Below are 27,978 nucleotides of genomic sequence, written 5' to 3'. Positions count from 1 at the left end.
GAGGTTTGTATGTAAGTAATCTCTAAATATAATATCCTATATGATTACCTTCTATTAAGACCGTTTTGAATCAAGTACCGCCACGGAAAACCCGGGAAATATTTTTCAATTTTTATTTCTTCTCTAAGACACGAAATTCACAAAAAATTATAAACCAAATATTATCGGGTGTGTGAGGTTTGTATCTAAGTAATCTCTTAATAAAATATTCTATATGATTACCATCTATTGAGAACGTTTTTGACTTAAGTATCAACATGAAAACCCGAAAAAAAATTTAAATCTTATTTCTTCGATGACACATGAAATACACAAGAAACTATAGACCAAATATTTTAGAGTCTGTTAGGTATGTATCTATCTAAAATTTTTATAAAGTCATCTATATAAATACTATGTATTAAGCCTGTTTCTGATTTTTGTACCGTTACGAAATATGCGGGAATGATTTTTTAAATCCTACATCTTCCCTGAGACACGAAATTCACAAGAAATTCTAAACCAAATATTATCGAGTGTGTGAGGTTTCTAACTAAGTAATCTGTAAATAAAATATCCTAAGTGATAACTTTCTATTGAACAGGTTTTCGATTTTCGTACCGTCGTGGAAAACCCTTGAATAATTTTTGAATTCTTATTTCTTCGCTGAGACACGAGGTTCACAAGAAATTATAGACAAAATTTTATCGAATGTGTAACAGGGTGGCTACAAACAAGCAGAAATGAAATTCCCTGACTTTTCCAGGTTTTCCAGGACAAAATTTTCATTTTTCCCTGACAATTACAAACTAAACTAAATCGATGTTTTTGCAAATGGGAATAATAAACTCATACAGATCCACGTATGGTTTTGCTAAGTACCAATATTATCTTCTATGAAATTGACTTAATTTCTCTATTCTCTATGATTTGAATTCAAACTGCAAAATAGTGAATTTGGAAAATTATTACAATTCACAAGCTAAGGAAGGATTATGGAATTTTGTCATACGCAGTAAGTTTAAAATAAAATACTTGATTATTTTTAAAGTTACGACTAAATGAGACAAGAGTGAAGAGTGATTGATTAAGAAATACAATTTGTAATTTATCAGTCTCCTTATACATTCTCGGTATTATATGTTGATATTTCCACTGAGGTTTGGAACCCTCTGCTTGCAAACATTATGAGTGCGGACTCATTTTTCAATGCATAAAGCTACTTCTCCCTTCTCTGTAAAGCAAACAACTTAACTCTTGCATATAAGTGAAACAATTGAATCGAACAAAAGAAAGTGTCATATTTCCTTACATTATCAATGGGATTTCTGCTTCAGTACAGTATATCCAAGTGAAGTAATGTGAAACTGACAACATGCAGTTATACCATTAATGCTGACGAAAAGCGTATGTAAGTATTAGAAATTTAATGCAAGGAATTTATAGAATTGCATTGTATAGGTACCTGATTTAGCTAACCAACACATTAAAACAGGAAAACAGGAACACTCTAATAATAAAAGCTTCTGAAAGTTCATATACGAGGGGCATCCTGAAAAAAGCTCCAATGGTGCCTATACGCAGCACTAGTGGTCGGAGAGCGACACACACACATGCAGGCAGGAAGAAGTGGCATGTAGCTGTAATCTGGTACAGTTGCAATGTAGCTGGTTTAGGACAGTTCTAGGTTAAAGATTGCAGCTCTCATAAAGTCTCCCACCGACTGCGATGTAGCCTACATTGCACGCTCAGAATTTGGCACAGAGCCACCAGCAATCGTGTGAGTTATGCAGACCGGACATCGTGAGTGATAGTATGGTCAGACGATGGTGCAGACAATTCACGGAAGGCCAATCGAATGTGCACAACCCCATACAGCTGAGTACACATGGGCCCTTTGCATCACTTCAGGTGAGAGATCTTAGACCACTCCCTATACAACCCTGGCCTTGAATGTACAGACTTTTATCTCTTTGTTTAACTGAAGAGGTTTCTGGCAGGGCAAGGATTTGACAGATACACTGCGGTAGAGATAGTTCCAGTCTTTGATGTCAGACATATATACCATGGGCATACAAAATTTAGTGTCATGCTACGACACATGCCAGAACAACGGTGGTGATTGTGCCGAAAATTAGGTAAGGACTCACTGTTACTAATGCAATAAATTATGACTGATATTCTTGTTTTATTTATGCCTAATCGGTAGGGACCTTGATAATTTGTATTTTTTTCTTTATCAAATTGGTGTATTTTCTTATTTTTTTATTTTTTACTATACGGTGTTATTTTTCCCAAAATTCACATTTTCATTTTAGCGCATTTTCTGGCAAATATCTGAAATTATACCTTCATGGTGTTTTTAAACTACTGTTTCAAATTGTAAGTCACATGGCTTACGCCTCTTCGCGAGAGTTTGATATCTTGAAAGTTATTTTGGGAAAGTTATTTTCCATATCCCTTTATTAATTTTAAGGTAAGGATTTTAGATAATGGAATTTTGGTGTGGAGTTAGGGCCCCACACTTTCTTGATCACGGCTGAAGGTGGGGGTGATGTGATCAGCACCACACTCCTGGCTACCTTTATCCCTCAAAGTTTCCTCAAGGTATCAGTTCCATATGATGCTGGGTGGGCACCAGAACAGTTTGAATAGGTGCAAAACATCCCGGTTCTCCCCTGCAGGGGATCGAACCCGGGTCTCTCGCATAGTAGCCAGATGCCCTAACGACTGAGCTCCATTATAACTCGCTCGACAAATGCCGATAGTGCGCACTTAGCTCGGTAATTCAAAACATATCTCGTGCAGCAAATACGAAGATGTGGCTCCCGTGTAACGGTACATACGCACTCGATCTCCTGTTAGAACCCTGACACTTTGCTCTGTGATGCAAATGGTTTTGATAGAAGTTGAAAAAATCGTGGGAGATAAATGAATTAATGTGGCTGTCGGAATTATTCCACATACGTAGAACTCTATAGTTTACTCTTGAGTAAAATGTTGGAAAACGTGCATGTTCTATGTACTCAAACATGGCCTAGAAAAGACAAGGATGTTGGATTTCATGGAATTTTTCGTTGTTTTAGGACATTTCTTTAAAAAAAATCGCTAAAAACCCCCCAACAATTCGCATTCTTTGCCAAATTCGCATTATTTCGATATTTCGAACGGGCGAAAAATGTGTCCAGACATCACTGCACATTCCTAAACATAATTTCGCAGCAATTACCATTTTTCACGGTTTTGGCGTTTGCAAAAAATCAATGTACCTACTAATTGGAAATTACTTTCTGGCCACCCCTCGTATAAATCAGTAGATGGAAACTGATAATTTAGCAGGGCTGGCAGAGAAAAGTCAATTCTTGAAGGAAGTGATTTGCAGTTATCTTTGAATGATTCGAGTAAATATGATATTAAAATATTTACGTATTTATTATTAGTATTTTATTTCATAATAGCTATTAGACAATAACTTCACTCAGTGAGAGATAAATGACCATCTCTCACGAGAGTAAACAGACAGGACAGAGAGTGGCGTTAATTTCATTGGAATACTAGTGTTGCAGTAAATTTGAGGTTGGGAGCATGCACTAGCCAATTTTTATAACGTTCACCAATGCACATGTATGTTTCACTTCTTTGTGATAGTATTCAATATATATTCCATTTGGTTGGATTCTTCTTGATATCTAAGAATAGTGCAATGTCATTGTAAACGTATGTTAACTTCTGCGAAACCAGTAATACGTCAGGATGATAAAAGAAAGCCTTTGTAAGGACTGCTACATTCAAAAAGGTGAAGTGAGCCAGAAGAGTAATAAAATTTCAGCAGCATATTTGCAGTCTAAACCTCTTCTTGTTTATGCATGCGATTTTTGTTCGATGTTGCAGTCCATGCAATTTCTGTCGCATGTTGTAGTGAGATACTTTGTTGGGTGGCGATATTCGACAAAAATCGTATGTATCAATGGAACATATTTGTTTCCATGTTCTTTCAGTTTGCCCAACAAAATGCCTTACTACGACGTCCGACAACTATCGAACGGCGCCACTTTACAAGTCCCCTTACTACTCCCATACGGACAAGAAAAAATGATAATTCAATGCATTTTCCACGTAATATTTAGAGGCTTAACCTTTACTCCGCCGATGATACCAACCATATGGTATCATCAGAGTAAGGTCATACTGGACGGATTACACCATATGGTATCATGGTGCTGATTACAAAATGTATGTGCTTCTTGGACCTTCATACTCTTATGTTTGGGTGGAAACTATGACACAGTCTGGAGCAAGCCTGGGAAATTCATATTGATGACCAACGTCCCCCCTCTCCGCAACATATCCATGCCACATTTCCGAACAGAGTTTCACATTTTGGCTCATTATTCAACTTGTATGGCACCCAGGAACATGAAACATGTTTCATTCTCTTGAGAAATGTAGATTTTTGTTTTTTCAATTGAAATTCGGGGGTCGCAACCCCCAAACCCCCCTTCCTCGGTACGGCGTTCTGAATTGTACACAGTTGCATGCTATGATGTTTTATCTGCAAAACAAAACATATCCGAAGTAGATTGCTCCCTTACTGCCAGAGTTATAACAATTTTCCTCCAAAAATGCAAATTACCTATTTTTCGTAAAAAAAAAAATCACATTTTGGCTCATTATTCAACTTGTATGGCACCCAAGAACATGAAACATGTTTCACTCTCTTGACAAATGTCCATTCTTTGAAAAGAATACTAAAGTTCGCGCCTTCTCCCCAAAATAGTAAGAGAAGAGGGAGCAAACTCCAGATTTTTGTTTTTTGCATTGAAATTCGGGGGTCATGCCCCCCCCCCCCAAAGCCCCTTCCTCGGTCCGGTGTTCTAAATTGTACACCGTTGTATGCGCTGATGTTTTAGCTGAAAAACAAAAGTTATCCGAAGTAGATTGCTCCGATAGTGCCCAAGTTATAACAATTTTCGTCAAAAGAGTGTTCGAAGTCAATGAAGACGAAATTCCCTGACATTTCCCTGACTTTTTTTGAAACCTGAAATTCCCTGACTTTTCCCGGTTTTCCAGGTCTGTCGCCACCCTGTGTAAGGTTTGTATCTAAGTAATTTTTATATAAAGCCATCTATGTAAATACTTTCTATTGAGCCCGTTTTTTGTTTTTGTACCGTCACGAGAAAAACCCGGAAATATTTTAATTCTTTGGTGAGACACGATATTCACAAGAAACTATGGACCAAATATGATCAAGTGTTCGAGCTCTGTATCTAGGTATCTTTTATATAAAATCATCTAAATAATTACTTTCACCTAAGAACGCATTAGATTTTTATACCGTCACGGAGAACCCGAAAAATATTTTTTAATTCTTATTTTCTTCCCTAACACACGATGTTCAAAAGAAACTATGGATCAAATATTATCGAGTGTGTGAAGTTTGTATTTAAGAAATATTTCTATAAAGTAATCTATACAATTACTTTCTATTAATTTTGTTTATTATGTTTGTACCGTCACAAAAAATCCGGGAAAAATTTTCAAATCCTTCCTTCTTCGCTGAGACATAGAACATACAAGAAGCTATAGACCAAAATTTTATTGAATGTGTGAGGTTTGTATCTATTTATATAAAGTCATCTATAGAAATATTTTCCATTAAGCCCGTTTTTCATTTTTGTAAAGTCACGAAAAATTCGGGAGAGATTTTTTAAATCTTACTTCTTCGCTGAGACACGAAATTCACAAGAAACTATGGACCAAATATAATCGAGTGTGTGAGGTTTGTATCTAAGTAATTTTTATACAAAGTAATTTATATAATTACTTTCTAATAAGCCTGATTTTGATTTTTGTACTGTCAAAAAATCCAGGAAAGGTTTTCTAATCCTTACTTCTTTTCTGCGACATGAAATACACAAGAAACTGCAGACTAAATATTATCGAGTGTGTGAGGTTTGTTTCTATCTAATATTTATATAAAGTCATCTATGTAAATACTATCTATTAAGCCCGCTTTTGATTTTTGTACCATCACCAAAATCCAGGAAAGATTTTTTAAATCTTACTTCTTCGCTGTGACACGAAATTCACAAGAAACTCTAAACCAAATATTACCGAGTGTGTGAGGTTTGTATCTAAGTATTCTGTAAATGAAATATTCTATGTGATAACTTTCTATTAACTCCGTTTTTGATTTTGTAGCGTTGCGGAAAACCCGGGAATAATTTTTGAAATCTTCAAATCTTACTTCATCGCTGAGACACGAAGTTCACAAGAAACTATGGACCAAATATTATCGAGTGTGTGAGGTTTGTATCAAAGTAATTTTTATACAAAGTCATCTATATAAATACTTTCTAATAAGCCTGTTTTTGAATTTTGCACCATCACAAAAAATCCGGGAAAGATTTTCGAATCCTTACTTCTTCGCTGAGACATGAAATACACAAGAAACTTTATACCAAATATTATCGAATGTGTGAGGTTTGAATCTACCTAATATTTATATAAAGTCATCTATGAAAATACTTTAATTAAGCCCGCTTTTGATTTTAGTGCCGTCACGGAAAATCCGGGAGTGATTTTTTAAATCTTACTTCTTCGCTGAGACGTGAAGTTCAGAAGAAAGTACGAACCAAATCTTATCGAGTGTGTGAGGATTGTATCTAGGTAATCTGTAAATGAAAAATCCTATGTGAGAACTTTCTATTAAGTCTGTTTTTGATTTTTGTCGCTTCGCGGAAAACCCGGGAATAATTTTAGAATTCTTTCTTCTTCGCTGAGACAAGACATTCACAAGAAATTATAAACCAAATTTTATCGAGTGTGCGAGGTTTGTATCTATCTATTATTTATATAAAGTCATCTATGTAAATACTTTCTATTAAGCCCGTTTTTTATTTTTTAACCGTCACAAAAATCAGGGATAGATTTTCTAATCCTTACGTCTTTGCAGCGACATGAAATACAAAATAAATTTTAGACCAAATATTATCGAGTGTGTGAGGTCTATCTAATATTTATATAAAGTCATCTATGTAAATACTTTCTCTTAAGCCCGTTTTTGATTTTTGTACCGTCACGAAAAATCAAGGAAATATTTTATTAATCTTACATGTTCGCTGAGACACGAATTTCACAAGAATCTATGGACCAAATATTATCGAGTGTTTGAAGTTTGTATCAAAGTAATTTTTATACAAAGTCATCTATATAAATACTTTCTAATAAGCCTGTTTTTGATTTTTCTACCATCACTGAAAATCCGGGAGAGATTTTTTTAATCTTACTTCTTTGCTGCGACATGAAATATCCAAGAAACCGTAGACCAAATATTATCGAGTGTGTGAGGTCTGTATCTATCTAATATCTACCTATATAAAGTCACCTATGTAAAAACTTTCTATTAAGCCCGTTTTTTATTTTTGTACCATCACTGAAAATCCGGGAGAGATTTTTTCAATCTTACTTCTTCGCTGAGACACGAAATTCACAAGAAACTATGGACCAAATATTATCGAGTGTGCGAGGTTTGTGTTTAAGTAATTTTTATACAAAGTCATCTATATAATTACTTTCTAATAGGCCTGTTTTTTATTTTATACCATCACTGAAAATCCAGGAGAGATTTCTTCAATCTTACTTCTTTGCTGCAACATGAAATACACAAGAAACTGAAGACCAAATATTATCGAGTGTGTGAGGCTTGTATATATCTAATATTTATGTAAAGTCATCTATGTAAATACTATCTCTTAAGCCTGTTTTTGATTTTTGTACCGTCACGAGAATCCGGGAAATTTTTTTTTTAATTCTTACTTCTTCGCTGAGACACGAAAATCACAAGAATTTCTAAACCAAATATTATCGGAGTGAGGTTTGTATCTAAGTATTCTGTAAGTAAAATATTCCATGTGATAACTTTCCATTAAGTCCGTTTCTAATTTTGCTAGAGTCTGCTGAAAACACCCTAATAATTTTTGAAATCTTACTTCTTCGCTTAGACACGAATTTCACAAGAAATTATAGACCAAATTCTATCGAGTGTGTGAGGTTAGTATATATCTAATATTTATATAAAGTCATCTATGAAATTACTTTCTAATAAGCCTGTTTTTGATTTTTGTACCGTCACAAAAAATCCGGGATAGATTTTCTAATCCTTACTTCTTTGCAGCGACATGAAATACAAAAGAAATTTTAGACCAAATATTATCGAGTGTGTGAGGTCTATCTAATATTTATATAAAGTCATCTAAGTAAATACTTTCTATTAAGCCTGTTTTTGATTTTTATACCGTCACGAAAATCCGGGAAAGATTTTTTCAATTTTACCTCTTCTCTGAGACACGAAATTCATAAGAAATTCTAAGCCAAATATTATAGACTGTATAATGTTTGTACATAGGTATTCCGTAAATAAAATATTCTATGTGATACCTTTCTATCAAGTCCGTTTTTGTTTTTGTTGCGTCGCGGAAAACCCTGGAATAATTTTTGAATTCTTACTTCTTCGGCGAGACACGAGTTTTACAAGAAACTATTGATCAAATTTTATCGAGTGAGTGAGGTTTGTATCTATCTAATATTTATATAAAATCATCTATGTAAATACTTTCTATTAAGCCCGTTTTTGATTTTTGTACCGTCACGAAAAATCAAGGAAATGTTTTATTAATCTTACATCTTTGCTGAGACACGAAATTCACAAGAAATTCTAAACCAAATATTATTGAGTGTGTGAGGTTTGTATCTAAGTATTCTGTAAATGAAATATTCTATGTGATAACTTTCTATTAACTCCGTTTTTGATTTTGTAGCGTTGCGGAAAACCCGGGAATAATTTTTGAAATCTTCAAACCTTACTTCATCGCTGAGACACGAAGTTCACAAGAAACTATGGACCAAATATTATCGAGTGTTTGAGGTTTGTATCAAAGTAATTTTTGTACAAAGTCATCTATATAAATACTTTCTAATAGATGACTTTGTAAAAAAATTACTTTGATACAAACCTCAAACACTCGATAATATTTAGTTCATAGTTTCTTTTGAAATTCGTGTCTCAGCAAAGAAGTAAGAATTCAAGTATTATTCACGTGTTTTCCGCGACGCTACAAAAATAAAAAACGGACTTAATAGAAAGGTATCACATAGAATATTTTATTTACAGAATACTTAGGTACAAACCTCACACACTCGATAATATTTGGTTTAGAATTTCTTGTGAATTTCGTGTCTCAGCGAAGAAGTAAGAATTAAAAAAAAAATTTCCCGGATTCTCGTGACGGTACAAAAATGAAAAACGGGCTTAATAGATAGTATTTACATAGATGACTTTACATAAATATTAGATATATACAAGCCTCACACACTCGATAATATTTGGTCCATAGTTTCTTGTGAATTTCGTGTCTCAGCGAAGTAGTAAGATTGAAAAAATCTCTCCCGGATTTTTAGTGATGGTACAAAAATAACAAACGGGCTTAATAGAAAGTTTTTACATAGGTGACTTTATATAGGTAGATTTTAGATAGATACAAACCTCACACACTCGATAAAATGTAGTTTAGTATTTCTTGTGAATTTCGTGTCTCAGCAAAGAAGTAAGATTTAAAAAATCTTTCCCGGATTTTCTTGACGGTACAAAAATAAAGAACCGGCTTAATAGAAAGTATTTACATAGATGACTTTATATAAATATTATATAGACACAAACCTCACACACTCGATAATATTTGGTCTAAAGTTTCTTGTGTATTTCAAGTCGCAGATAAGAAGTAAGGATTAGAAAATCTTTCCCGGATTTTTGTGACGGTACAATAATCTAAAACAAACTTATTAGAAAGTAATTATATAGATGATTTTGTAAAAAAATTACTTTGATACAAACCTCAAACACTCGATAATATTTGGTCCATAGTTTCTTGTGAACTTCGTGTCTCAGGAAAAACGTAAGATTAATGAAATATTTCCCGGAGTTTTCGTGACGGTACAAAAATCAAATACGGGCTTAATAGAAACTATTTACATAGATGACTTTATATTAATAATAGAAAGATAAAAACCTCACACACTCGATAAAAATTTGGTTTATAATTTCTTGTGAATTTCTTGTCTCAGTGAAGAAGTAAGAATTCAAGTATTATTCCAGGGTTTTCCGCGACGCTACAAAAATAAAAAACGGACTTAATAGAAAGGTATCACATAGAATATTTTATTTACAGAATACTTAGGTACAAACCTCACACAGTCGATAATATTTATTTTAGAATTTCTTGTGAATTTCGTGTCTCAGGCAAGATGTAAGATTTAAAAAATCTTTCCGGATTTTCGTGAAAGTACAATAATCAAGAGCGGGCTTAATAGAAAGTATTTACATAGATGACTTTATATAAATATTAGATAGACACAAACCTCTCACACTCCATAATATTTGGTTTAAAGTTTCTTGTGTATTTCGTGACGGTACAAAAATTAAAAACGGGCGTAATAGAAAGTATTTACATAGATGATTTTAATATAAATATTAGATATATACAAACTTCACACACTCGATAAAGTTTGGTGTATAATTTCTTGTGTAATTCGTGTCTCAGCGAAGAAGTAAGATTTCAATAATTATTCTCGGGTTCTCCGCAGACTCTACCAAAATTAAAAACGGACTTAATAGAAAGTTATCACATAGAATATTTTATTTACAGAATAATTAGATACAAACCTCACACACTCGAAAATATTTGGTTTAGAATTTCTTGTGAATTTCGTGTCTCAGCGAAGAAGTAAGATTTAAAAAAAAAATCCCGGATTTTCGTGAAGATCCAAAAATCAAAAACGGGCTTAGTAGATAGTATTTACATAGATGACTTTATATAAACATTAGATATATACAAACCTCACACACTCGATAATATTTGGTCTACAGTTTCTTGTGTACTTCATGTCGTAGCAAAGATGTAATATTGAAAAAATTTCTCCCGGATTTTCAGTGATAGTACAAAACTAAAAAACAGGCCTATTAGAAAGTAATTATATAGATGATATTGTATAAAAATTACTTAGACACAAGCCTCACACTCGATAATATTTTGTCCTAAGTTTCTTGTGAATTTCGTGTCTCAGCGAAGAAGTAAGATTGAAGAAATCTCTCCCGGATTTTCAGTGATGGTGCAAAAGTAAAAAAAAGGCTTAATAAAATTTTTTTACATAGGTGACTTTATATAGGTAGATATTAGATAGATGCAAACCTCACACACTCGATAATGTTTGGTCTACAGTTTCTTGTGTATTACATGTCGCAGAAGAAGTAAGATTGAAAAAATCTCTCCCAGATTTTCAGTGATGGTGCAAAAATCAAAAACAGGCCTATTAGAAAGTAATGATATAGATGACTTTGTATAAAAATTAGATAGTTACAAACCTCACACACTCGATAAAATTTGGTAAATAATTTCTTGTGAAATTCGTGTCTCAGCGAAGATGTAAGAATTCAAAATTTATTCCAGTGTTTTCCGCGACCCAACAAAAATCAAAAGCGGACTTAATAGAAAGGTATCATATAGAATATTTTATTTACAGAATACTTATGTACAAACATTATACACTCGATAATATTTGGATTAGAATTTCTTGTGAATTTCGTGTCTCAGAGAAGAAGTAAGATTTAAAAAATCTTTCCCGGATTTTCGTGACGGTACAAAAATTAAAAAAAGCTTAATAGAAAGTATTTACATAGATGACTTTATATAAATATTAGATATATACAAGCCTCAAACACTCGATAATATTTGGTCTAAAATTTCTTTTGTATTTCATGTCGCACCAAAGCAGAAAGGATTAGAAGATCTATCCCGGATTTTTTGTGACGGTTCAGAAATCAAAAACAGGCTTATTAGAAAGTATTTATATAGATGACTTTGTAAAAAAATTGCTTTGATACAAACCTCAAACACTCTATAATATTTGGTCCATAGTTTCTTGTGAACTTCGTGTCTCAGCAAAGAGGTAAGATTAATGAAATATTTCCCGGATTTTTCGTGACGGTACAAAATTCAAATACGGGCTTAATAGAAAGTATTTACATAGAGGACGTTATATAAATAATAGATAGATACAAACCTCACACACTCGATAAAATTTGGTTTATAATTTCTTGTGAATTTCTTGTCTCAGGGAAGAAGTAAGAATTCAAAAAGATATTCCCGGGTTTTCGGCGAAGCGACAAAAATCAAAAACGGACTTAATAGAAAGTTATCACATAGGATTTTTCATTTACAGATTACATAGATACAAACCTCACACACTCGATAATAAGTGGTAAGTAGTTTCTTCTGAACTTCACGTCTCAGCGAAGAAGTAAGGATTAGAAAATCTATCCCGGATTTTATGTGACGGTACAAAAATCAAAAACAGGCTTATTAGAAAGTAATTATATAGATGATTTTGTAAAAAAATTACTTTGATACAAACCTCAAACACTCGATAATATTTGTTCCATAGTTTATTGTGAATTTCTTGACTCATTAAAAAAGTACGATTAATGAAATATTTCCCGGAGTTTTCGTGACGGTACAAAAATCAAATACGGGCTTAATAGAAACTATTTACATAGATGACTTTAGATAAATAATAGATAGATACAAACCTCACACACTCCATAAAATTTGGTTTATAATTTCTTGTGAATTTCTTGTCTCAGCGAAGAAGTAGGAATTCAAGTATTATTCCATGGTTTTCCGCGACGCTACAAAAATCAAAAACGGACTTAATAGAAAGGTATCACATAGAATATTTTATTTACAGAATACTTAGGTACAAACCTCACACACTCGATAATATTTATTTTAGAATTTCTTGTGAATTTCGTGTCTCAGCAAAGAAGTATGATTTAAAAAACCTTTCCCAGATTTTTGTGACGGTACAAAATCAAAAGCAGGCTTAATATAAAGTATTTACATAGATAACTTTTTATAAATATTAGATAGATACAAACATAACAGACTCGATAATATTTGGTCCATAGTTTCTTGTGTATTTCATGTGTCATCGAAGAAATAAGATTTAAAAAATCTTTCCCGGTTTTTCGTTATGATACTTAAGTCACAAACGTTCTGAATAGATGGTAATCATATAGAATATTTTATTTAGAGATTACTTAGATACAAACCTCACACAGTTGATATTATTTGGTTCAAATATTCTTGTGAATTCCGTGTCTTGGCGAAGAAGTAGGAATTGATAAAATATTTCCCGGATTTTCCGCGACGGTACAAAAATATAAAACGTGCTCAATTGAAAGTATTTATATAGATGACTTTATATAAAAATTACTTAGATACAAATATCACACATTTGATAAAATGTTTTCTATAATTTCTTGTGAACCTCGTGTCTCAGCGAAGAAGTAAGAATTCAAAAATTATTCCCCGGTTTTTCGTGACGGTACAAAAACCAAAAACGTGTTTAATACAAAGTAATTATGTAGATGACTTTATATAAAGAATACTTAGATACACACCTCACACATTCGATAATATTTGGTCCATAGTTTCATGATAATTTCCTGTATCAGCAAAGAAGTAAGAATTTGAAAATATTTCATAGATTTTTCGTAACGATACAAAAATAAAAAAAAACGTGCATAGTAGAAAGTTATCACATAGTATATTTTATTTAGAGATTACTTAGATACAAACCTTACACACTCGATAATATTTCGTTTATAATTTTTTTGTGAATTTCGTGTCTTAGCGAAGAAATAAGAATTGAAAAATATTTCCCGGGTTTTCAGTGGCGGTACTTAAGTTTAAAACGGTCTTAATAGAAGGTAATCATACAGGATATTATATTTAGAGATTACTTACTTACAAACCTCACACACCCGATAATATTTGGTCCATATTTTCTTGTGAATTTCTTGTCTTGGCGAAGCTGTAAGAATTAATAAAATATTTCCCGGATATTTCGTGACGGTACAAAAATATAAAACGGGCTCAATTTAAAGTAATTATATAGGAGAACTTGTTTAAAAATTATTTAGATACAAGCCTCACACATTCGATAAAATTTGGTCTATAATTTCTTGTGATCTTCGTGTCTCAGAGAAGAAGTAAGAATTGAAAATTTATTCCCGGGTTTTCCGCGACGGTAAAAAAATCAAGAAATTGCTTAATAGAAAGTTATCACATAGAAAATTTTATTTAGAGATTACTTAGATACAAACCTCACACTCTGGACAATATTTGGTTTAGAATTTCTTGTGAATTTCGTTTCTCTGCAAAGAAGTAAGATTTAAAAAAAAAATTCCCGGATTTTTCGTGCCTGTACAAAAATCGAAAGCGGACTTAATTGAAAGTAATTATATAGGTGACTTTATATAAATATTTCCTAGATACAAACCTCAGAGACTAGATACTATTTGGTCTATAGTTTTTTGTGAACTTCGTGTCTCAGCGAAGAAGTAAGAATTCAAAAATATTTCCCGGGTTTTTCGTGGCGGTACTTAAGTCAAAAACGGTCTTAGTAGAAAGTAATCATATAGAATATTTTATTTAGAGATTACTTAGATACAAACCTAACACACTTGATAATATTTTGTCCATAGTTTCTTGTGAACTTCTTGTCTGAATGATTAAGTAAGAATTCAAAAATGTTTCATGGGTTTTCCGTGACGGTACAAAAATTTAAAAAGGGCTTAATAGAAAGTAATCACATAGAAAATTGTATTTACAGAATAGTTAGATACAAACCTCACACATTCGATAGAATTTGGTTTATAGTTTCTTTTGAACTTCGTGTCTTAGCGAAGAAGTGAGAATAAGAAAAATATTTCCCGGGTGTTCAGTGACGGTACAAAAATAAGAAAGGGACATGATACAAAGTTCGAGTCCATATCGTTATTTTGAAGGATTAAAGAGCTCTAACCCTCACTAATATAATAACATTTTGTCCATTGGTTCGATAGAATTTGTTCATCGATGTGAAAAAATCAAAATATGAGAATTATTTTCGGGTTTTCCATAACTGTACAAAAATAATAGAGGGGCTTTTTGGAAAGTACTCATTCTAGAGATTTTATTAAAATATTAAGCAGACAAAAGCCTCACACATTAAATAACATTTTGTCCAATTTTTTCCGTGAATTGCTGCCTCTAAGAAATAAATACAAATTTCAAAATTTGGGGGGGGGGGATTTTTAAGAACGGTATAAAAATCGGATATCCACTTGTTCTAAAGTAGTGTGTATAACGTTTAATTTTAAAAATTAGTACAAAATAGCATAATATTATTTGAAGCAACTCGAGACTGTACAAAAATATATGGTTGTAAGGTACAAAATTTCCCGCCCTTTTTCTGGCTGATTCTGATGGGTACAAAATTTTTAAATAGTGGTACAAAATGGTACATAAATAGTACAATATTTTGATGTGGATAACTTAGTTGAAACTGATGATGAGGTTGAGACGTTACTCTGTAACCCCAAAATTGATTATTGTCTTTCGACGTTAAATTGAGTGGTACAAAAATTATTTTTAGCATTTTTGAGTAGTACAAAAACAGTACAAAATTTAACAAATGAGGTTTTGATGGTACAAAAATGTGGGGTTACAAAGTAACGGAGCCGTTATACCATTAATGTTGACGAAAAGGGTATGTAGGTATTAGAAAGTTAACGCAACAAATTTATAGAATTGCATTGTATAGGTACCTGATTTTGCTAACGACACATGAAAACAGGAACACACTAATAATAAAAGCTTCTGAAAGTTCATATATGAGGGGCATCCTGAAAAAAGCTCCAATCGTGCCTATACGCAGCACTAGTGGTCGAAGAGCGACACCCACACACGCAGGCAGGAAGAAGTGGCATGTAGCTTCATGCTCATGTGCAGACCGGAAGTCGTGAGTGATAGTATGGTCAGATGATGGTGCAGACAATTCACGGAAGGCCAATCGAATGTGCACAACCCCATACAGCTGAGTACACACGGGCCCTTTGCATCGCTTCAGGTGAGAGATCTTGGACCACTCCCTGTACAGCCCTGGCCTTGAATGTACAGACTTTCATCTCTTTGTTTAACTGATGAGGTTTCTGGCAGGGCAACGATTTGACAGCTACGGTGCAGTAGAGATAGTTCCAGTCTTTGCTGTCAGACACATATACCATGGGCATACAAAATTTAGTGCCATGCAACACAGTATGCACACATACACCACATGCCATAGCCGTAAGTTATCGATTCTGAGAAAACACTTTTCCAGCATGCACTTCTTCAGATGCCAATTCCTTGAAGTAAGAATACACTGTAAAATAAGATTTGTCTTGTGAACGCATTATTTTACCCTTGGTGCCTGTACTACTGATGCTATGTTTCGAGAGCGACATTATTAATTTGATTTGCTTTATTTTACTTTGCTTTTCTGACACTTTTGACTATGCGAAAATGAGAATGAGTGATGATATGATGAAATTGATGGATGGACATTCACAAACATCCATGTCCAAGCCAGGATTCAAACCTGGGACCACTGGCATCATAGCACGATATGCTAACCACTCCACCAAGGGGGGCGGCATGACATGATTAAATAACACTTAAGGAACACAAACTATTGCACAACTATCAAACATAAGGGCTGTATCGCACAGTGCGCTACTATGGCAGGGGTCCCCAGTTCGAATCCCGGCCCAGGCATAGGTGTTTGTAAGTGTCCCTTCATCAACTTCATGATATATCACCAAAAGTGGCAGAAAAGCGAAGTAAAATAAATCAAATAATCAATCAATAAGTGCTGTATTGAATCATCTCGCAACTGTTCTTCGTGGCGTATGAGTAAAATTATCTTACACTGCTCTTGTTACGAAAACGCTGAACTGAAAGTGACTCAGACTGCAATGTTCGTGAATGCCCACGACAATTCTTCGAGAAACGATAACTCCGACTGTAGGCAATGGGAATTAATGGCACTTGGACAGTCAGGTTCCTAATGTCGTGTCCCATGTAATGATGAACCTTAAAGTGGCGAGTTTTATAAAAATCTTCTTGCGTGCAAAAAAAATACAGAACACGGTGTTTAACTTGCACACTGCAGTTTCCTAACTGTACAACGTTGCACTCCTGTTATTGGCTAGTCGCCAAGGACACGTTCTCGGTAGCTCTGCCTATTAACGCTTCTAAAACTGTGCGTCGTATAATAATACCAACTGATAATTCAGTACTTGCCCAATTTATATATATTGGTGGCAAGATTAGTAGATTAGGTTAAGATTCCCCACAAAAGCAAATGTGGGCATTTTGTCTGTTGCTTTATGGTGCAGGATCATAACGCTGCAGCTCTCTCAGAGCATATAAAAGAATTAGCATCGCAGCATTTGTTGCAGGTGACATACAACAACCAGTGGACTGAAGCAGGGGAATAGGAAGAACAGCAATGAACTTCACTGCAAAAGCATGTGCTGTAGAAATCTATTAAAGTGCCAGGTGTCTAAGTTTAGTGCCGGTTTCTGCTGCGATGATCACGAAAGTTTCTATAATGATATTCTCTGAGAGGAATCCTATTGGGTGTAGTACTGCAGTTGCAGAGAAGGGATGGTTTGTGGTGTTGAAACAGGTCTGACCTTGGTGATACTTAACATCTCTTCTATTTGTTGTTGTATTGTGCAGATTGTCGCTGCCAATGTAGTGCAGTTGATCTGCATAGTTTACAAAGTTTGTAACATGCACATCTGTGTGTGAACGAGCAGGATTACAATCAGAAGTAACTTCAAGAAATAACAAGTAAATATAACATTCTGCATCACATCAAATGCTCTGTATCTGGGATAAGAAAATTCCTGCATTTAGGCAGAAGAGACAGCCCCCAATAAGGATGAAATTTGGTAGTTATTAAAAATGGGCTACCCCTCACACGATTTGACTTCTGTAGAATATATGTATGTGTAATATCATATATTGATATAAGATTAAACTCTGTGATGTAACAGACCTTTAAGGAAGAAGGCCTGTCAAATTAATTTTCATTGCGTGATGCCATACTGTGCATACAGTCTTATTGCCTCTGTTTTCTGGCCATCCAGCCCTCCACTTTTCCTTTCAAATAGTTCCCCAACTGTCCTCACAATGTTAGATCAATACAGAAATGTTACGAGAAAAGCTACGTGATAATGCACAATGTTGAAATAAAGTAATCAGAACTTAGGGCAAAATAGCAGCCAAGAAAGGGAATTACAGTGCTCTCCCCAAAAACTAAAATGTATATATGTCACTCAAGTGTTTGTAAACTTAATTAATACATTACTATTTTCTTTCGGGTATTTCTACCAAGGTTGTTTAATTTCAATTGTGTGATTTGTTTTTTAAAAAGTCAAGTGATTCAAATCACTTGAAAAATAAATCATTTATATTATAATCACAATCACCATTGGTGAAAGTATATTACATCGTAACTATTCAATGGTTTTTATTAGGCTCTTACATGCTATACTGTTGCTTTACAACTCATTAATTTTAATAGGCAAAAAATAGTATTTTGTGTAGAATAATTTACAATATACTATATCATGTTAAACTGTAAATAGTGCCATCAAGCTTTAAATAAACAAAAATATACATGCAATTTTATGCATGCTTATTTTAAAAAGATCACAAACTGATGTAAATACAAAATTACCATGATCCCTACCCTGTCTCAAGTCTAGAATATTTCTATTTATGGAGTGTGTTAAATATCTAAATGGTTCTACATACAAACTGAGAAATTGAACCTACCATTGAGACGACAAAGAGCTCTGAGGGAGCAACCTTTTCCAAGTAGTCTGGATTGCAGCACTTCAAACGTTCCAAGTAGACCAAGGCTAGCACCAGGGAACAGGGTGACACACATGCATTCCTTGATATTTCCGCTGCATGACTGAGGTCCAGCCGATCCAAAGTACGTCCATTTCTTGCCTTACTGAATAGCTCTGCTGCTAGCTCTACAAAAGGTGCAGTCACAAACAATAAATAACATATGCCATCATGAATAATTATAATACATATTTTATCAGGTGTGCTTTGTACAAGTCAGTAGAACACACAGTTATCGTGAATAATTAGAGCTCAGATTATTCACTTAACAAAATGCATAATTGTGCAAATATTTTGATTTTAAAAATCTAACATTCACTGGACATATTCAGGTAATTTTAAAATAAATTTCCAAGTTTTTCTGGAATGCTATAATATCTGAATAACTCATGCAAATGCTATTCAAAAGATAAATTTATTCAATATTGTTCAAAATAAAATTTAAAAAAATATTCAAATAATGCCCACTAAAAAAGTGATTCAAGGAAAAAGTGTAATCTACCTCTATTCGTGGCAAGTACGAAGACATTTAATTTCCCCTGGCTTTTTCAGGAATTCCTGATTGGAGAGAATACTATGCAGTGTGTGTGTACTCTACAAACATCTTGCATTAGCAGATTCTTCAGTAGGATTTAATACAAAATAGGCCCATGTATACTTCACTGTCATATTAACTGTTTCATCATTTGATCATATACTTTTCATGAAGACTGACATTAATTAGTTGAAACCCTGAAGTAACTATTACAGCAGGGGTCCCGGGTTCGAATCCTGGCCTAAACATGGATCTTTGTGAGTGTCCGTTCATCAATTTCATCATATCCTCACTCATCCCCATCTTCACAAATTAGCCAAAAGTGGCACAAAAGGTGAAGTAAAATAAAGCAAATCAATCTATTAAAAACCATTTGTACACATATTTTTGGTTCTGACTTGTCTACCTTCCTAGGCTAAGAAGTTATGCAAGTTGGGCAGAAGAAAGATGAAAAAACAAAAACAATGAAATGTGCATAATTTACCCAAACCAACCACTCAAAGAGGAAAATAGTTGCATTATCGCTATTATATTATAGGAGTTCAGTGCATGTATGATGCACACTAACATATAATAATAGTAGTAATGGACTGTCCACAGAGCATACCAACTTCTAAGATAGTCACCACAAAGGAATAAATATGTGTTCTGGTAGGATTCCCGTTCTAAAATCTTTTGAGCTTTTCCACCCCAAAAGGTAGAACACTACCACTGCTTCAACTAGAGATACAGAGATTTTGGCGAAAGAGTGCTGAGAAATAAATAGGATGAAAACATAATTTACACACAAAGTTAAGAGGCATGTACTAAATGCAGAAAATGCTTGATTTGCAAAAGATAGAATAAATAAATAACATTTGGAACTTCAAGTCCCCACCAAAGCTAATATGTGTAAGTGTTGCAAACTAATTTACTACCACACCAACATTGCTTACCTGTTACAGGAAGACTAAATCTGTCCGTTTCAGGCATCTGACTATAATATAAAGATTTTTGAACTCTTGCAACAAATCTTTCATGGCATCCAAAAGACTGGAACAAAAGAGAAGATTAGAAGTATGCCAAATGAAATTGGGCCGGTGAATGAGTATACAGCCTCTTTTTTTTAAAGATACAGATTTCAGTGTTTAAAGCAGCCCCAAATTAATTTGTAAATATGGAAACCACAAATAATTTAGATATTTATTCCCAAAGTGTGACCAGCGTTTCTCCAATTCCTCACATCATGAAGCAGTATCATTATTTAATGAAATATTGATGTGTGCATACACATAATACTATGTGGGCATATTAAGAGCATTAAACTCATCACTCATAACCTAACAAAACATTAAAAATTACCATCAGCATTAAATATAACACTGATAAACAATTAATCTAACACTCCTATCCATATAAAACCAATCACACATATCAGAAAACTGCTGCCAAGAAACGCACACACACCTCACTTGAAAATGCTAATTTCCCACTACATAGAGGCAAAAAGAATATTCGTGAACACGTCAGTGTCCGTAACACTACAGTTCATCCAATGTGTCATGTACTTTCACGGTTCCTTAAACACTATATCATTCAAATACACAAGAAACTAAGAAATATTATATAAGCGACCACATCATGACATGATCAAAACCAATACACATCTCCATGAAAACAATGCATTTTTTTTTCTCCTGGGTGTACAAAGGGTTACCAGCACCATGAAATCAAATACATGCCTACTGTCAGCAGTCAACATACATATCTTATTTCGAGTAAGGGAGATTTCACAGCAAAGCGACAAGTTCATATTCACAAGATGGAGCAATCAAATGCAGCATGTCATACCACCAGGGTGTGAAATGTTTATTTTGACCAGTTGGTTCTCAAACGATATTTGTCACTTGGGTGTAAATTACCCCCAAAGTATGACAACAATCGGAGGGTCCAAAGTTCAACAGTGTGAATTATATCCAATAATTTTCAGATGCTCCAAAGCACAGAGAAACTAGTTTCTTTGTACTCAGAGAATATAGTAAGAATTCGAATAGAACATCTCCCTCCCCCAAAAGAAAACTCAGCAACGGTTCCGAATGTTTAATGATTTGTAAGTGTTAGGAAGTGCTTTAGAATACTAGAAACAACTGTGGGAGTAAGTTCAAAGCTTGCAGAAACTAAGAAGCACAGTTACGAGCTTCACTTAACATCAGTTACAGAAGAAATTATGATTTTTGAAATGTAACTATGCATTTAAGGGCATTGATTTAATGCTAAGAGCCCTAAACCTTACCACATATTCTAAAAAATAAAGCATTTAGCGACTGAATACCTATTCACACCCCTTTGCATGTGACGTATGGCAGCATCAATCTGTGTCCAGTTAATGAATGGTAAAAGGTAAAGTGTTCCCCTGTGCATAGCACCACGCCATGAAGGCATATAGGGGGTGTGGGGGTAACGCCCCACACTTTCTTGATCCGGTCGTGAGTGGGGGTGATGTGATCAGCATCACGCCCCTGACCGCCTTTACCCCCCCAGGGTTTCCCCCAGGTACCCATGTTATTCGACGCTGGATAGGCGCCGGGGCCGCTTCCACCGTTAGAAAAGTTCCCGGATTTGAACCGGCCGGGGATCGAACCCGGGACCTTTAGCATGGTAGTCAGACGCGTTACCGACTGAGCCACCGCGGCCAATGGCTGCTCGCAAACAAACATAAGAGTATATGGAAAGGAAAAATAGTTTTCTTCAGAAAATGCAAATAAGTAATCACTAAGACTCTGAAGTGAAGTATGCGCTAACAGACATATGTTTAAAGTAAGGTCAGTTTTGCAAAAAAAAAAAAAAAAAAAAAAAAAAAAAAAAAAAAAAAAAAAAAAAAAAGAATCAGATTCTACATGCCTTGATCTACTTTTCCACGTAGTTTCAGTGTTTATTTAGATATTTGTCATAACATATGATGAGCTTTTGTAGACCCTCCTCATAGAAGTCAGCCATTCCCAAACCCCTCCTTTTGATAACAAATGCATCTCAGAATAACGGATTTCTTCAATTTTATACAAGAAATTACTTACTAAAATGAGTTCCTGTAGCATTTTGAAAGTTCATGGAGGTATTTGCTTTCATCCTTGAATCTGTTTCACCGGGAATTCATGTGTTTTTCACAAAAAATATATCTCCAACGCACAATAGCCGTTGCTTTTCTATACTTCCTCCACGTGAAGCGGATGTTGCGCACATCTGATGACGTAACTTCCTGTCAGTGTTTCCAAACATGCCGTTGTTTTTACAAGAAGTGAAGGTGAATTTTTAAAGCTGTATCGCATTGTTTTACGAACAAAATTTTAACTATGCTTGCCTAACCTAACCATGCCGGAAATGGTTTTTGGGGCTATCCGTCAATGGTTTTTGGGACTATCGGTGAATGGTTTGTGGGGCTATTCAGGTATTTTTCGGTTACGAAGGTTGGAAACACTGCATACCCACATGATCCACAATGCAACTCAAACTCTACCTGCCATATTTTTGTTACGGAAGCGAGAAAAGGACGAACAATAATTACTGTCATTGACATTATTTTCGAGAGAAAACCAAAATTACACCTTGAAGAATGTTTCAAAATGCACAATAGGTAAGTAAAAGGTAACTGTGCTTAGCACCAAACAATGAAGGCGTATAAGGGGGTAACGCCCCACACTTTCTTGATCCGGTTGTGAGTGGGGGTGATGTGATCAGCATCACACCCTGACCGCCTTTACCCCCCAGGGTTTCCCCAGGTACCCATGTCATTCGACGCTGGGTGGGTGTTGGGGCTGCTTCCAACGTTAGAAAAGTTCCCAGATTTGAACCGGCCGGGGATTAAACCCAGTACTTTTAGCATGGTAGTCAGACGCGTTACCGACTGAGCCACCGAGGCCATTGCCTTACAATAGGTAAGTACGAATGTAAAAAGTGACAAAATAAAATGAAGAAATCCGTTATTCTGAGATGCAATTGGTACCCCACTTTCACTTCAGCATCGCTGCTGTGGAACTTCTCTAGATCTTGGAAGAGGTCCAGGCTGTAAGAAGGATGAGCAAAATGTTTCCAGCCAAACAATGCGATCTGATCTTGCATTTGACGAGCGGTGTGAGGCCTTGCATTCTCATGAAGCAGCAAAACCGTGGCTGACAGCAGGCTGCGGCATTTATTCTGAATTGCATGCTGCAGTTTCTTCAAGGTCAGACAATATGCAGCTGAGTTTATTGTTGTCCCTTACGGCATGAAGACCACTAGCAAAACACAGAATCTGTCCCAAAACACGGTTGCCAAAATCCTGCACGTTGAGATTGTCTGTTTGAATTTCACTTTGGTCAGGGACGACGTGTGTTGCCACTCCATCGACTGCTGCTTGGATCCAGGAGTCAAGTAGGACACCCACATCTCACCCCCCCCCCCCCCCCCCGTGATGATCATCACCTTCCTCCTAGTATCAGATCAAAAAGGTCACAGCATTGGCCAATCTGCTCTCTTCGTGTTCCTTGGAAAGCATATGCTGAAGCAATCAAGAGCATAATTTCCTGAAGTCCAAGGTTTCACACACAATTTTGTACAGCACTGACATTGAAACTTGCAGAAATTCCAATGACAGCATGGAGATTGTGAACCGTCTGTTTTCATGGATTTTGGCATCTACCCCATTGCAAATAGTCCTTGATTAAGGTGGCCGACCTGCTGTCCTTGAACATCCTCACCCATTTCTTCACTTTGCTATCACTCATTGTATTGGGGGCATACACCTCACAAATCTGGCAGTGAAGTTCTGCTCCTGCCAAGAACCAGATCACAGACTGTAGCCCCATTTGATGTGTTGCACTTTTTGACACTCTTTCTGCACTTGCCTGTCTGGTTGGTTACATGGTGCAACGTCGACTTGTCTACTTTGTTGTCATGTAATGTATTTGGCATTTGCATAGTTTGCACTACGATCTGGAGGGGTGTAATATGTGTGGTGTATAATCATGTGGTGCATGGTAACTAATGAAATGAAAGTTTAAAGTAGCACACAGTCATTTGTTGAATCTGCTGAACTTTAACACCACTATTAGTCTACTTGGTTGAACGTCATTTCCTTGCACGAGGCTGACTCTGGGATACACCTGCAATACACCTATTGACAACCTGACCTTAATTAAAAAATACGCCTCCTAACTAGAAATCGAACCATGTAAAAAATGTCGGCTAGAATTTACAATACCGGACCCTTCTGCAATTTCCATAATACTAATTATACTCACGAAATACTTAGTCGCGGTGGTTCTTCTAAGGTTAAGATGTTGCAGTCAAGTGCAGAAATTGATCATTAACATGTAGAAGTTGTAAAAGAAGTTCTTCAATTCTCGCAATCATTCTTCCGTGTACAAGTATGGAAACCATATTTGTTGATATAAACAATTGACATTCGCTATGACTTACTGCAACGTATCTATAGACAGGTGAGTAGCCGGAGCGGAGCGGAGGCATTGTCGCAATAGCGGTTGCAGGCAGCAGGTTATTACCCCAGGGGTGGAGACTGGAATTGGTGGAAAATTTTGACAGCAATTGTCATGACATTTCTTGGGGTACAACAATGAAAAACTGACTTTGATATACATTGATCAGCATGGGTGCTTCGAAGTTCGCATACTCACTAATTGAGGCCTCCCAATCACGAATTTGAAGTTAAAATTTGGCAGTCAGGTGTAGAAATTGCAAAATAAGCTAAACTGAATGGTGTGCGATTGCTCATTATTTACAAAATTTTCTGCAGATCACTAAATTTAGCTTAGTTTGCAATTTTTAGACATGATCGCAAAATTTTCATTTTGAATTCGTGATTAGGAGGCCTCAATTAGTGAGTATGCGGACCCCTCCCCAATTTTCGTAATATTTATTTATTTAATTTTCTCAATAAATAAATATTACGAAAATCGGGGAGGGGTCAGTATTGTAAATTTGCTCCAAAATGCCTGTGCATCATGACAAATTTGAAATTTAACAAGTGGAACTTGGCACGTAAATTCAAAATGAGTAAAAAGGATTAAAGTGACAAATTAGCGGTAACAGTATAGTATAGGGGTGACGGATTTCTTCAAATTTACAGGAGAAAGTACTTAAAGAAATCATTTTCTGTAGCATTGTGGAAGTTCGTGAATGTAGTTTTGATCCATTTTAATGTGAATACATGCTGTTTTCTGTGAAAATCTCTGTCCGACAAGCTGTTTCTGCTGCCACCATTTGCTTTCTGCACGAGAGCACAATGTTACGTGTGTTAGATGACGTAAACGCCGTAGTCAGTGTTTCAAACTCACAGTGTTTTCACTAGAACATGACGTGTCTAGTATTTTGGAATAACTTGAGATGACCGGACCCTTCTTCGATTTTCTTCATATTTGGCATACTCACTAATTGAGGCCTCCTAATCACGAATCTGAAGTTAAAATTTGTCTGAAACATCTAGAAATTGCAAATAAGTGAAAATAAGGCATTAGTTTTCGGAATGGAAACTGACGATTTTCACGATTTTTTTTTTTGTTTCACAACCAAATATATATTCCTGATACTACCAAGACACCAAATTTTAACTAAATATGTTTGCCTAACCTAACCACGTGCCTATGGTTCGTGGGGCTTGCATCAATGGTTCGCAATAATTTACAATTTCTAGATCCTGAAACTACCACAACACCAAATTTTAAATATGTTTGCCTAACCTAACCACGTGCCAATGGTTCGTGGGGCTAGCACCAATGGTTTGTGAGGCTAGCATCAATGGTTTGCAATTTCTAGACGTAATCGACAAATTTTAACTTCAGATTCGTGATTAGGAGGCCTCAATTAGTGAGTATGTCAAATATGAAGAAAATCGGAGAGGGGTCCGGTCATCTCAAGTCATACCCTGTAATAAGTTCCTGTAGTATTGTCTAACATCGGGAAGGTGTTTTGTGTGAAATTCAAGTAAATTTTCCGTATCCTGGAAACATATTTCTTCAAATTTAAAAGTTTGGGGCTCATTTGGGGGCAGGTGACTCCGGCCAATTTCTAACATGCCTCTAACATGGTCTATAGAGAAAGCGGTGGAGCCATGCGAAGCGGAGGCTGGGCCACATTGGTGGTTGGGGATGGTAGGTAAATCACCCCAGGGGCGGAGACCGGAATCGGTGGGAAATTTGAACTAAAAAATTTCAAACAAAAATAATTTTTTAGTTTAAATTTCCCATCGATTCCAGGATGGATAACCCCAAAAACCATTCACGGAATGTTCCGCGAAGTAGATATGTAAGTACGAATGTCAAAAATTGGTGAAACTAAGAAGTTATAGGTGTCCGAAGGATAGTAAACTGTTACCTAATTTTTTTATTATTTTTAAACTATGCTTGCGTAACCTAACCTCACGGGAAAATGGTTTTTGGGGCTAACGTGAATGGTTTGTGGGGCTAACATCAATGGTTTGTGAGGCTAACGTCAATGGTTTGTGAGGTATTAGCATAATTTCAAATCCGGGCACGAAAGTAGGTATTTTCCGGTGAACAAGATTGCAACACTGCATAAATCGAAAAAACACTCGCACAACGCGCGATGAACCAGTATACTGTCGCCATAATGTATGTTACAGAAACGAAATAACAGTAAGTACGCGTAAATGTAAGAAATAGAAATTATCTTAGTTAGAAATGTATTATTTCACCTTAGGGAATGTTCCGCATTCCAAAATAGTAGGTTAGCAATGTAAACAAGTGCGAAATACCCCCATACTATACTAGTACTGATATCAGATACTGAGAGGTTACAACTACATGTATGGCATTCGTTTATTTAGTACGTACATACCAGTAATGCTTTTGTAATTATTTTTTCTTCGTACAGGTATTAAGATTACAACGTACTTTCCTAAAAACTTTGCTATTCCAAAGAATAACGCGTATGACGTTTGCATATATGTTATATAAGGTCGTCGATCTATGTAAACTACAAAAAATATAGGTAGCGTCAATTATGAAATGGCACCATATCAGGAGAAACAAAAATCTTAACGCAACAGATGTCCTGGAGTACTACACTAAAATTGCGCCAATTAGTCAGGCGTTGCCTTCATACAGACATCATGGTTTCGCTCCACTTAACGTGTACTAACCTTTAAACGTTTACTTGGAAATCTTCTTCTCTCCTTTGATGCAGTCGAAGAGAGTGACATTCTAGATATTCAAGCCTGTAAAAACTAAAATTTATTATTCAAAAGCACCAACTTGCAAGGTTCGTTCCCTTGTCACCCTTTCCTCTCCGTTTCCAACAAGCAGGTAGCGCAGGTCGTTTATGATTTCGCGTTTAAACTACAGATGGCACTACACTCGTAAGGGGGTACCCAGGAACGCTCAGTGATGCGGTTACCGTTTAATATCCTCTTGGTCCAACGGTTGAGAGATTTTGGAAGTGCCCTTCTCGGCATTCCGTAGAGTCAGGATATCGTGTTGTAAGTGTTTGAAAGTTCTTGGATAGTAATTTTTATTCTAGAAATACAAACACAACCATTTAAGGTGAAAATGACGAGACTTCCAGAGCTTCCCAGTCCAGAAAATTTCCCGTTCAGACCAAAAAAATAAAAAGAGGTAGTGTCTGCTGCCA

General features: G+C 35.4%; 1 protein-coding gene across 1 annotated transcript in view; it reads right to left on the bottom strand.

Annotated features, from left to right (window-relative positions):
* Positions 1-27,666, bottom strand: part of LOC145994182 (protein CNPPD1) — a 38,962-nt gene extending 11,296 nt beyond the window's left edge. Inside the window, exons 1-3 of the mRNA XM_083130280.1 lie at positions 27,491-27,666; positions 20,295-20,391; positions 18,747-18,952 (exon numbers count right to left, since the gene is read on the bottom strand). Coding sequence (XP_082986406.1) covers positions 18,747-18,952; positions 20,295-20,391; positions 27,491-27,550 — 363 coding nt within the window. The 5' untranslated portion in view covers positions 27,551-27,666. The remainder of the gene's footprint in view (positions 1-18,746; positions 18,953-20,294; positions 20,392-27,490) is intronic.
* Between the last annotated feature and the right edge of the window lie 312 nt (positions 27,667-27,978).

The sequence above is a fragment of the Lepisma saccharinum genome, chromosome 1 (assembly GCF_977018435.1).
Source record: "Lepisma saccharinum chromosome 1, izLepSacc3.1, whole genome shotgun sequence".
NCBI classification, from domain to species: Eukaryota; Metazoa; Arthropoda; class Insecta; order Zygentoma; family Lepismatidae; genus Lepisma; species Lepisma saccharinum.
This window is presented reverse-complemented; position numbering and strand designations above follow the sequence as displayed.